The 12870-nt window shown below is 35.0% G+C and overlaps 1 protein-coding gene across 1 annotated transcript in view; it reads right to left on the minus strand.

The window, feature by feature from the left end:
• Positions 1-12870, minus strand: part of ROBO1 (roundabout guidance receptor 1) — a 1245354-nt gene that overhangs the window by 73218 nt on the left and 1159266 nt on the right. Inside the window, exons 12-15 of the mRNA XM_049858153.1 lie at positions 4456-4661; positions 2830-2911; positions 2483-2651; positions 2219-2385 (exon numbers count right to left, since the gene is read on the minus strand). Coding sequence (XP_049714110.1) covers positions 2219-2385; positions 2483-2651; positions 2830-2911; positions 4456-4661 — 624 coding nt within the window. The remainder of the gene's footprint in view (positions 1-2218; positions 2386-2482; positions 2652-2829; positions 2912-4455; positions 4662-12870) is intronic.

A 12870-nucleotide genomic window follows, 5' to 3' on the forward strand; every position in this document is an offset into this window, starting at 1 on the left:
TTCTCAGTTTTATGATTATCTTCAAATTTCATGAAATTTCTATATGTTTAGTCCAGACACTGAAAGAAATACAAATCCACTAACAGAGTCTTATGGCATAAAATAGAAAAAAAAATTTAAATTGAGCCTTGTACAATCATGAATTGGAAACCCTGGTGGTGTAGTGCTTAAGATCTAGGGCTGCTAACCAAAAGGTCAGCAGTTCAAATCCACCAGGTGCTCCCTGGAAACCCTATGGGGCAGTTCTACTCTATCCTCTAGGGTTGCTGTGAGTCAGAATTGACTCGACGGCAATGGGATTTTTGGGTTTATAGCCATGAATTAATTATTTAATTTAATCTTTGTACAATCTTGAGAAGTATGTACTTTTAGTCTCATTTTACAGGTGAAGAAACTGGAGCTCAGAGGGAATGACTAATTTTCTTAAGGCCAGATAGCTAGTACGTTGAGGACCCGCAATAACGAATTCTTTCATCTCACAGTTGTAAGCCAGTTTCACTATATTTGCAGTCTTCAGTTGACATGAATTCATTTGACTTAGGCTAGTCCACTAACTACGCATGTCCAAAGGTAAGTTCACTAAAATAAAAAAAGTAAACTAATTTTTAGATAAAATGTGAAATAACTCATCAATTAAAAATGTACGTATACATTACAAAATAATTTATATGGGTATATGACAGACTAGTGCTAAGCACTAGTCATTCAAAAACTTGAAGTAAGAGTCCACTGAATAGAGACCACTGTACTGGGGACAAAAGGTTTAGATTCATTTTACAGCTGTCACAGTTTCTGCATTCTTTACAAATGCGTATCTAATATTGAAAATCTCAAACTGCCTTAAGGCAGGCTCCAAGAATATTAAAGCTCCTGTTGAGGTGACTCATAATAGCAAATATAGGCACTGGGGTGTTAAATTCACAGGGCAAGAAACAGACATGAGCATGTTCTTCAACTCTGCCCGCTTTCAGTGTAAATACTGAAACCAAAAGTCTTTCCACAAAGATTGTTTATATACTCTCTGGAGAAGACAAAACAGGTAATGGGGCTGCCAGACCCTCTCCCAAACCAGGAGAAAAGTAATTGAAGTCTTTCTGTAATTTGTGTGCAGCCTGCTTCTCTCATAGTAACTCAGTTACAAATAATTCCTTTGAAAAAGTATAACTCAAGTTAGAGACATTATGTTCCCTCCGTATGTGGAGAAAAGGATTTTCTATTTCCAATCCATACCCTCTAGAAGTACCTTTCTTTATTAATCTAAATAAGTGTATCAATAACAACGACAGTATGTTCATAAAAATGTAAGAGCTGATTCAAATTCACCTCTCTTTTTCCAATATGTAAATTTATTTCTATTTTAAAAACTAGAGTGAGCACAAGGGTGGAGAGGAGATAAAAATCTGTCTCTTGAAAGCTAAAAGTTAAAAACAATTTCTACTAACAAAAGATAATAAAAAACAGTGTATCTAATATGTGATCCAAGTAAACAAAATTTCCAGCTTCAAATGTTTTAGAAGCAGCTTTAACATCTCCTTTTTTTCCTTTTATCCGGTTCTTTAACACTACTTCAACCAAAAGATAGATATTTGCCATTTAAAATTTAATTTAATAGATCATGGTTCACATAATAGGCAATGGAATAAAAAGACCCAAAGTATTTTTTCCATGCTTTGTAGGAGGTTCACTAGACAGAAAAATTAAAAACAACTTTAAGATTATTTTCTAAATATCTCCTCAACGTGGCTGATTTTCAGTTTTACTTGATTATAGCTGTAATTCTGGAAGCTTATATGCAAAGTGCCGAACCTCAACATAAAAAAAAAAAATTTACTTCTAAGTGTGACTGTAATTAAGATGATTTATTAATGATTAAGGTATATTGGTAATACAGACCCATACATTACCATATTGAAATATCAAGAAACTGAATATGATACACATAATAATCACATAATACGTTGGTCTCTTTGGATTTTTACTTTTATAAAATGAGAAAGAGTTTTTTTCTTTGTGAACCTTATCTTGCTGTGATTAGTCCGGAAAATTAAAACAAAGTTTGTAGTCATCGTGTTTGTGTATTAAAAAACTGGTTAAGCAAGATGGATGACAGATCTATGTTAAAAACACAGTCCTAGCACGTCGTACACCTTACGTACCTGTAAAATCATAACAGGTATGCGTAAGGAGGTATTGCAAGGCCGAATAAATCAGTATTTACCTTGTGTTTTCACTGGATCTGATATCTGGCTTGGATCACTAATTCCATACGCATTAGCTGCCCTCACAAGGAAAAGGTAAATCGCATTAGGTTTGAGTCCTTTAATGGCAAATGTTTCTGTTTTCACGTTCTCTGCTACGGTCTGCCAGCTGCTACCAGATGCATGGCTAAGGAGAGATACACAAGTTAGAACGTGCTTATTTAATCTTAAAAAAAAAAAAAAAGAAGAAGAAGAACACTTAGGAAAAATCATTTTCACTTTACCTGAAGGCTTCTATTATATAAGATGTTGGAGTTGCACCTGAATTCAAATTCGGTTGCCATGACAATGTTACTGTGTTTCTGCTGACATCTGTAACTTCAGGTTTTGAGGGGGCACTGGGGATTAAATTTGGGTCAGTGGGTCTTGGAGGCTGAACTGGAACTCCGAATTCTAACAAAGGAGAAAAAGATTAAAAAAAAAAAAAAGGTGTTTATACATATATAGCAAGCAAATACATATAGACAACATAACCACATATCTACTAAGCCATCAGGGCATCTAATCAATTTACCATAAGTAAACAATTACATTTTCAGCTTTATTTTAAGGTGAAATTTTTCTAATTTACCTTGAACTTCAATGTATGCACTCCATGTTGCTTCACCACTAGGGGTGGATGCAATGCAGGTATACCGACCAGTGTCACCCAGCTGAGGAGACAGATGGAAAATAAATATTTGGAACAATCAAGAGCTTACTGGGCTGGAAAAGCAATTAGAGGTTTGTATATGGTCCATGAATATGGAGAACTGCATTGAAATTCTCTAACCAGAAACTTCCTCTTAATTGAATATATTTCTATTGAATGTGAAGGAAAAAGCTACACGAAGATAGGAAAAAAAATCTATATTGTTATCCTCATTGCATAATTAAAAAAGTAATACTGAACAGTATTAACATAATATTATCAGTATCAGGGGCAAATAAATAATTACTTGGGTAGATAATTATCTAAATTTGAAAGGATAATCTTTGCTAAATTATTATCTTTATATATAAGTCACATTATGATTTCATTGAATTTTAGCCAGTGACTCTGCTGTTCTATATTTTATCAGAGTTTTACCTATATGGATACCTGAGATAAACAGGCATTTATAGAAATTGGATAGGGATGAAAGGATTTCTTTTGAAAGTATTCATTCTTTTTTTCCTTTTAAGTTTTTTTTTTTAAACCTGTAACTTAAGGTTTATACTTATTAACTTTAAAATATATAAAGCCATAACCTAGTTGGAATGAACATTCTGCCTCTAAAGGCTAAATGCCAGAAAATAAACACAGGTCACAAACTCAACTTTAAATTCATCAACAGCGTAATAAACCCACATAGCCTCCAAAGATAGTAGCTCTACCTTCAAGTAATCTTAGATAAAACAATAATGTTATCATCTTGCTCTGACAACTGGAATAACAAAGTCACAGGATTTGTCACAAACAGCACAACATATTAACTTCCGTGGCACATTAAATCAACTGTTATCCTGATCCAAAACTCCAAAGGAGCCACCCACCACAGGCAATAAAGCCATGGAAATTTGTATTTATTGCTGTCAAGACTACTCTTTCATATGCTTCAGGAGCTTGTCTCATCTTGACCTAAAACGAAAAAGGAAAACAAAACAACAGTCCTGAAAGAACAGGTATGGGCTACGATGCCTTGGGAAGGTAAATCCCTAAATTGTTCCCACAAACCGATGGGCATTTTATCATTGAGTGGTCTGATTTGAAATGTACACTCAATGTGTACATTGTTTTATGCTTTTTGTTTGCAGGGATAGTATTCTGGAATTGCAAAATGCTGAACCAATGAGTCATAAGAGAAGTGTTTGAGTTCACTGAACATAAAATGGTACTGGAAATATTCTTTGAAAAATACTTTATGGAATGATTGCATCATACCACTACTTAAGGTATTCTTTCACAAATCCTCATCTACTTTCCTCAATTAATATGTCTTAGCAATCTTTTTTTTCCCTCCATATAAAACATTAAATTACTTGCAATGGGCTAAAGTAAAAGCATCTTAAACATACCCAGTGGAATACCTGAGAGAATAAAGTATCAAATAAAAAATATATTAATACTGTTATTTAGCATTTCATTAATTCTAAAACCTGAGATTGCAACACTAGTTGCTAGAGGCAAAAACAAAGTGGAACAAAACGGGAAGCCCCAGGTGTCATTTCAAGTTACCTTAGCATATCGTATCTGCAGCATGCCGGTCTCCAGTTGTTTGATTCGAGAATCCTGGGTTGAAACAAGGACTCCATCCTTTCTCCACAGAATCGTGGGCACTGGACTGCCTGTGGCCACACAGCTGAGGACTAAAGTGCCATCCACTGCTACAGTCTGATTCACAGGACCTTGTCGAATGACTGGGGGAGGCCGGTCTGCAATCACTGCCGGAAGAAACAACAGGAAATAGATTTCTGCAACTGGAAGCAATTTTCTAATCAGCCAAGCAACAGCAGTTGCTCTAGGCTTTGAAACAAACTAAAGATAATTAAACAAGTAATTAAAGTAGGAGACATGCATTATTCAGAACGCATTTATGTGATGTACTGATTCAGAATGTTAAAATGAGATACAGTGCACTTTTCAAATGATCAACTACCAAATGGGCCTGCTACAGCGTCAAGGAACCTGTTTAATTTAAGAGCTGAGGGACTAAGTAAGGGTTGTGGGCTATGAAGTAGATGTGTAGTTGTGAGAAGTAGAATGCTTAATTTTTTAAACTTTTACATATGGAAAAAAAAAAGAAATAAAACCAAAAACCCATTTATCCCAAGGAAACATATGAGGCACATTTTAACAAATGAACAAAATGCAACTTGGTATTTTGCAACTATCTTGTGTCCAGCAGACAAAATGATGGCACCATCCCAGCATGACTGACAATTTGAAGGCACTCTGGACTTTCATAATTTACAAATCAACATGATCAAGTTCCCTATTTCTTTTTACCTTGGAATTCTTTCTACGAAAAGACACATAGCTGGGCGTTACCCAACCCTAATGAATTCAGCCTGTCCTACTGTGGTGGTTTGTACATTACTAATCTTGTGTGAAAGCAACACCAGCGGTATTTCACATACCAGCAAGGTTACTTACCCACGGTAGACAAGTTTTAGAGGAGTTTCTAGACTAGGACAGATTAGGAAGAAAGGCCTATTATCTACTTCCAAAAATTTGCCATGGAAAACCCTATGGATCCCAACAGAATATTCTCAGATATAGTGCTGGAAGGTAGCCACAACAGTGAACTCAAACATACCAGTGATCAGGAAGATGGCACATGACTGCATACCATTTCCTTCTGTTATACATAAGGTCCCCACGAGTCAGAGCCAACTCACAGTAACTAACAACAAAAACACTGAATTCAGAGAAACCTGAAAATTGGCCAAATTCATTGCTGGTAGACTGATCCAAAGAGACAACTCAAGTTGATGTTTTAACTTGGTAAATATTGTACTCCCATATTGAAATTAACAGGAATGGGGAAAGCACACTGCTAAATTTTTTGCCTTAAATAATGGTTTTAATATACTATTGGAGATAACCATATTTTTACACAAGTAACACTCTTTCTACATTTGTTTGGCAACTGTGCCCCTCCATGAGGTATTTTTGCAAGCACTGCTATGCAAATTCTTTTTACACGTTGCTGTAAAAGAATTAGCATAGTGGGCTTATGAAAATACTTCAGGCGGAGAGGGCGCAGTTGGCAAACACACATAAAAGGTGCATATGATTTGTGTTAAAATACAGTAATAAAGTCATTTTTATTACATATAAATAAGATAATTATTATATGTAGAACCTAAAACCTAATAACTATTCATAAAAATAAAGTCGTTAATATATAGAAAAATGTAAAACTCAGTGGAACTAGAATAATTTCTGCATTAGAGATTCCCATTTCCTGATCCGTGCATTTCATGTGAAACTCCATAGATGTTTTTTTTAAAATGAATAAAAAGAAAACTGTTCTTTAATGATTAAGCTTTAAAACTCTGGGTATTAAAGGAAAAAGAAAGACACACACATATATATATGTATGAAGATTCTAAGCAGTCACCTGATTAAAGACAACTGGTTGCCATAGTAACTAAATTTTGGGAGCAACAATTCACAAAACAGGATGTGTCATGTTCAAACGTTTTATGCACCAAAGGTTTCACAATCTGGAGTCACACTTCAATTTGTTTCACATTTATCATGTAATAATTATTACTTCTGTGCATTCAATCTCAGAAAAACAGGACAGCAAAGAAGTAAAATCACTAAGTGTGCGTTTTCAGTCTATCCTTCCAATTTTCTTCCATGCCTTGGTTACTAGTGCGAAATCTGCTAATACGAGGGGGCATATTAGAAGGTTGGAGTTTGAAACTTGGCAGGAGTGTTTCTGATACCCCATGGTTGAAAAATATAAGCCAGTAATTCTTTGCTTCGGTTTCTCTCTCTCTCTTTTTTTAATCTTCTCTACATTATCTTTTGAGATTGGCTAAAATCAAATTACAGGGCATTCCTGTTAAGTATGATAAAAAAATATTTTATCACATTGGGATTTTTACAAAGGACTTTACCATCCGTGTTTCCTTGATTAAAAGAATGAATGAATATTTATCTCCAGATATTAATTAAATTAGTAACAGCGTGCCTTTCTCTAAGTAATTATAATTAAATCCACTCTATAACTGAGTGGTTTACATTTGGCAGTCTTATTAGATTTAAAACAATTCACTATCTGAGGATTTCTTCAATTTTCTATGCATTTACAGGTCTTCGATATTTGCATCATATTTAGCATTAACTCTCTCCTTCTCACCCCAGCCCCATTTGTTCATGCTCTTTTCTCTGTCGTTTATTTCTATGATTTATGCTGGTGATTAACAAAAATAAAGCAAGAAAAGAGAAGGGTTGGTTATCAGCTCTCCATCTGCCATGTGTCTTGGGTAAGTTCCTTAAATTCTCTAAGCCTCAGTTTTTTCATCTGTAAAATTAGAAAAATAACACTTGTTCTAACTAGCTCAGGGGATTGTTAGGAAGATTTTAAATGGAGTAATAGTTATAAAAGTGCTTTGCTAGCCGCAAAGAAGAAGACATACATAAGTTCTGTGATATATCACCATTTGTCCTTAAAAAAAAAAAAAAAACTAATATGTAAACCAGAGTTTAAAAATTTATCAAAAAGAACAAAAAAAAACCACCAAACCTCTTGCCGTTGAGTCAATTCTGACTAAGAGTTCATTAAACAATTTCATACTTTTAGGTAGACATAATAAAACATTCCGGTGTTATTTTGGTTTAGAATAAAATACTGAGGAAATGTTTAAACTCACATACACTAAAGAATCTAGTATATTTATGACTCAAACCTAAATTTAGGTTCTAGTGGAATTATTAGACTGAATTATCAGATAATAAAATTTAAAGAGTAACAGGCAGAAATACAGTTTAATATAATATGTAAGCACGAGAGTTTTAGAGTCAGAGAGCCTTAGTGGTTTAATGGAAAGGTTCCATATCTGCATTGCCCAATACAATAGCTACATGTGGCTACTAAGCACTTGAAGAATGGATAGTGTAACAGAGAAATTGGGTGCGTAGTTTATTTATTTTTAAGTAATTTAAATTCAGGTTTAAATAGCCACATGTGGCAAATGGCTACTATAATAGAGAGCACAGACTCATGTTTTAATTCTTGGTTCTGCTCTTCTTAACTATGTGATTTGGGCACACTTTTTCATCACTCTTTGCCTCAGTTTCCTCATCTGTAAAATGAGATATTGTTGTCAGATTTTTGTAAAAAGTTGATGTGTAAAAAGTTCTTACATAGTTGTCTGGCACAAAATAAGCATTAAATAACTGTAGCTTATTATTAATAAGTAACAGTATACCACTAGTACTGGTGGAGTGGTGGTGGCATAAATAATAACTACGGCTGCATATACCATTGACTGGCAAAAAAAGAACAAAGCTGCCTTGGAACAATTAGAGCCAGAATGCTGCTTAGAAGGTAGGATCGCGAGACTTTGTCCCACATACTTCAGACATGGGATCAAGAGGGACCAAGTCACCAGAGGAAGACATTATGCTTGGTAAAGTAGAGGGTCAACGAAAAAGAGGAAGACCCTCAATGAGATGGACTGACAAAGTTGCTGCAACAATGGGCTCAAACATTATGATTGTGAGGATAGTTCAGGACTAGGCAGTGTTTCATTCTCTTGTATACAGGATCACTGGAAGTCGGAACTGACTCGAGGGCACCTAACAACAACAGTTGGATTTAAGAAAGTTTACCTATCTTTTCCCCACAGTCAATGAAAGATCTAAAAGCCTAAAAATAAGAGGGTATATCATCAGAATGTAATATTTTATCATCTCAAAAATAACCATCAGGAAGATTATGTTAATTCATACAAATATATTTATAAATCAATTTTAAGTAAAAAAAAAAGAACAAAAAACAGCATATACATACTGATTCAAGTACAAAAAACTCACATTTATAAACTGACTAACATCAAAATTATATATCATAATGGTCAACAGTTTACAAAGTGCTATTAAACACCACATCTCACAAACTAATGAATTGGGCTGGTAAAAACTTATTATCTTATTTTAGGAATAAAACCAAAACCAAATTAAAGCTGTTGCTGTCCAGTGGATTCCAACTCATAGCAACCCCACAGCACAGAGTAGAACTGCCCCGCAGGGTTTCCATGGAGCAGCTTGTGGATTTGAACTGCTGACCTTTTGGTTAGCAGCCCAGCTCTTAACCACTATGCCACCAGGGCTCCATTTTAGGAATAAGGAAACTGAAATTTGAAAGTTTAAGTGATTTGTCCATATCAAACACTACTGGCAAACCCTCCTTTTCCATCTCGAAGTTAACACTGTTTCCGCTATTACCAACTTTTGAGAGATGAATACAAGTAATTTTAAATTTTATATATAACTTAATAATCATTGGAGCCCTGGCGGCCCTTTTGCCTTTGTTCTCTGAGCAAACAATAAAGAAGGTAGTGGAACTAAAGTCAGATAGTATCCAGAAAGTACTGTCTTCTAGCCATCCTGTTAACCAGACCTGGTAATGTATAAAGGTTGATATTGCCAGCACTCATAATTATAGTTTTACCTATAAAGAGTGAATTCATAGTTGTAAGTTTTTTGCACAATGTCAACGGACTTCAAGATAAAGAAAAAAAATTAAAAGCAAGTGCCATGACAACAAACACAAATTAACCTAAATCTCCCCAAGATACTGTGAGATAAAACAGTGCATTTAGTGGTGTGAGTGAAATGGTTATTAGTGACAAATCCTAAATTCACAAATTTTGGAGATTTTTCAGTAAAAGTTGCTATACATGATTTAGTCTCATAAATACAAACAATTCATGATAATGCCATGTGAAGTGGTACCTATAAAGCTTTGTTTTCAATGATTAATTAATGGAAATAAATGACACTTGAAAATGTTTTAGTATAGTTTTCTATGGTCTTTTTTTCATGTATACCTACATACAAGTTGATTTACAAAGTTACAATTATAAATATATGTGTAATTTATGTTCTATTTTTTTCTATATACGTCCACTCCTCACTTATCGACATAATTAGGTTCCAAAGACCAGATTGTTACACGAAAATTGGCGTTATGCAAAATGGAAGATGAACACATCAGATCACAAAATGGAGGATGACTACATCATTACATAACTGCCAAATCACATCCTTACATAACAACACTTTTGGTCATTTTAACTTATTGGAGACAGTAAGCATATAAGTGGAAACCCTGGTGGCATAGTGGTTAAGTGCTACAGCTGCTAACCAAAGTGTCAGCAGTTCAAATCTGCCAGGCGCTCCTTGGAAGCTCTATGGGGCAGTTCTACTCTGTCCTATAGGGTCGCTACGAGTCGGAATTGGCTCGACGGCACTGGGTTTGGCTTGGTTTTTGGAAGCATATATGTATCATAGACAGTGGTAAGAGTTCTGGGTTTTGAGTTCTAATTCTGATCCCACCAAGAGTTATTCATTCCTTTGTTCCTTTTTTCATCCATTCTTTCAATGAATACCTATTAAGCACTTAACCATGTCTCAGACCACTGGTGGATAGTGAGTAAATATCTAAATTTACTAGACGGGCATGGGCTCTGCTCTCAAGTATAGGATGCAATCTGTGCTTGCATGTGTGCACGTGCACGTGTGTGTGTGTGTGTGTGTGTGTAGGAGCATAGAACCCATATTTGGGAGGCTAGGCAATACTTCCTGAGAGGTATGAAATGTCAAGTGAGTAGAAGCTCACGTGCAAGTCTTCAGATATATTAAAAGCAAGAACAATTTAATTTTGGGCATGTGAGCAACAAATTACTGATGGGTTCTGATCATGAATTGCAAACCGCATTAGGTATATAAACTTCATCTTGTGCACAATGGGGAAAAAAAAATGTTTTAAAAAGTTTCCTTCAGAATTTTTTTGAAAACCTCAGCCAACATTTTTTTTTAAGCAGAGAAATATGAAATGCTTTCTTCCTGAAGTTAGGACCAAAAAAAAAAAAAGTCCACTACCACCAATTTTACTCACTACATTGGAGACTTTAGATAATGCAGGACAAGTACAAGAAATGGAAGGTATAAATATTGGAATAAGAAGTAAAACTGGCTATGTTTGCTGTTGAAACATTTTCTAAATAGAAATTTCAAAACAATTTACCTACAAACTCTTAGGAAAAATTAGTAGATTTTGCAAAGTTGTTGGATATGAGGCAATATACGTAACTCAATTGTACTTCTAGATATTTTTTCTCAAACAGTTCAACTAAAAATTTATTTTAAATAACATAAAACCCAGTGCCCTCAAGTCGATTCCGACTCATAGTGACCCTTTGGTTAGCAGCCGTAGCACTTAACCACTACGCCACAGAGGTTTAAATAACATATATAGTCATATTAAAAATTAAAAACATGTTACAGTAAGTTAATCAAAAGATGCGCAAGACCTCTTCTCTGAAAACTATAAAACATTGGAGAGATTAAAGAAGATCTAAACAAATTGAGGAACACATTTGTGATCTATACCATATCCTCGAATGGAGAGTCACAGATTTTTAAGTTGCTAGTGCTCGGCTGCTAACCAAATGGTCGGCAGTTTGAATCCACCAGCTGCTCCTTGGAAACCATAAGGAGCCGTTCTACTCTGTCTTATAGGGTCGCTAAGAGTTGGAATTGTCTTGACAGCCATGGGTTTGGTTTTTTTGGGTTCATTTCCCTTTAAATTGTTCAACAATTTAAATGGAATCAAAATAAAAATCTCAGATGTTTGTTGTTTGGTTGTGTGTATGTGCACGCACATCCTCAAGTACACTTGTATAGAAATTGACAAGTTGATTTTAAAATTTATAGGGGAATGCAGAGGCCCTCTAAGGAGCCAACTGAGAAGAAGAAAAACAACTGAGTCAACTGAGAAGTCAGCTGAGGAGAAGAAAAACAAAGTTGAAGACTCACACTACTGGTTTATAGTACTATAAGCCATGATAAAGATCACACGTACTCCTAAACAGGTGTCTTGGTGGCGCAAATGGTTCGTGCTCAACTAGTAACCTAAAGATCAGCAGTTCAAACCCACTCAGACGTGCTGTGAAAGAGAACCCTGCTGATCTGCTTCCGCAAAGATTACAGCCAAGAAAACCCTATAGGGCAGTTCTACTCTGTAAAACACTGGGTCCACTCAACTCGACAGCAGTGGTTTTTTTTTTTTTTTTTTGTTTGCTTTTTTGGGGGTACTCATAAACAGACCAATAGAACAGACTATAAAGAGTAGAAGTATGCTGCAGTTCAATGGGGGCAAGGAGAGGCTTTTCAGTAAATGCTGCCAGGGCAATTTGTATCTATATGGGAAAAAAAAGAAAAGAAATCTTGACTCCTATTTCATACCATACAAAAATATTAATTCAAAATGGATGAAAAATTTCAATCTGAAAGGTAAAAACAATAAAGTGTGTAGAAAAAGACAGAGGAGAATAACTTCACGACCTCAAGGAAGTTCTGAAGCAGAAAACTAAAAGCACTAATCAGGAAAGAAAAATAATAAATTGGTCATCATTAAAATTAATAACTTCATCTTTAAAACATCATAAAGAAAATGACTGGAAAGAAGTACTTGCAATATATATATCCGACCAAGATTAGTATCTTCAATATATTTTTAAAAATGACAAAGAAGGGGAATGAACATCTATGCCCACCCAAAAAACTCATGGCTGTCAAGTCGATTCCAACTCATCAGAGTAAAACTGCCCCATAGGGTTTCCAAGGAGCAGCTGGTGGATTTGAACTGCCAACCTTTTGGTTAGAAGCTGAGCTCTTAACCACTATGCCACCAGGGCTCTATACATCCACCAAAAGTTAGGCCAAAATAATTGAGTACACATATCTACTGACAGATACGTACAGGTATATTCACTTTATCCATAAAAGCCCCAAACTGAGAACATTACATCAATAGGAGAGTGGATAAATAAATTGTAGGCTACTTACACAATGGAATATTACACAGCAATAAATGAAACACTACACAATAGTACTACTGCTGATATA

This window comes from Elephas maximus, chromosome 18 (genome assembly GCF_024166365.1).
Source record: "Elephas maximus indicus isolate mEleMax1 chromosome 18, mEleMax1 primary haplotype, whole genome shotgun sequence".
In the NCBI taxonomy this organism is placed as follows: Eukaryota; Metazoa; Chordata; class Mammalia; order Proboscidea; family Elephantidae; genus Elephas; species Elephas maximus.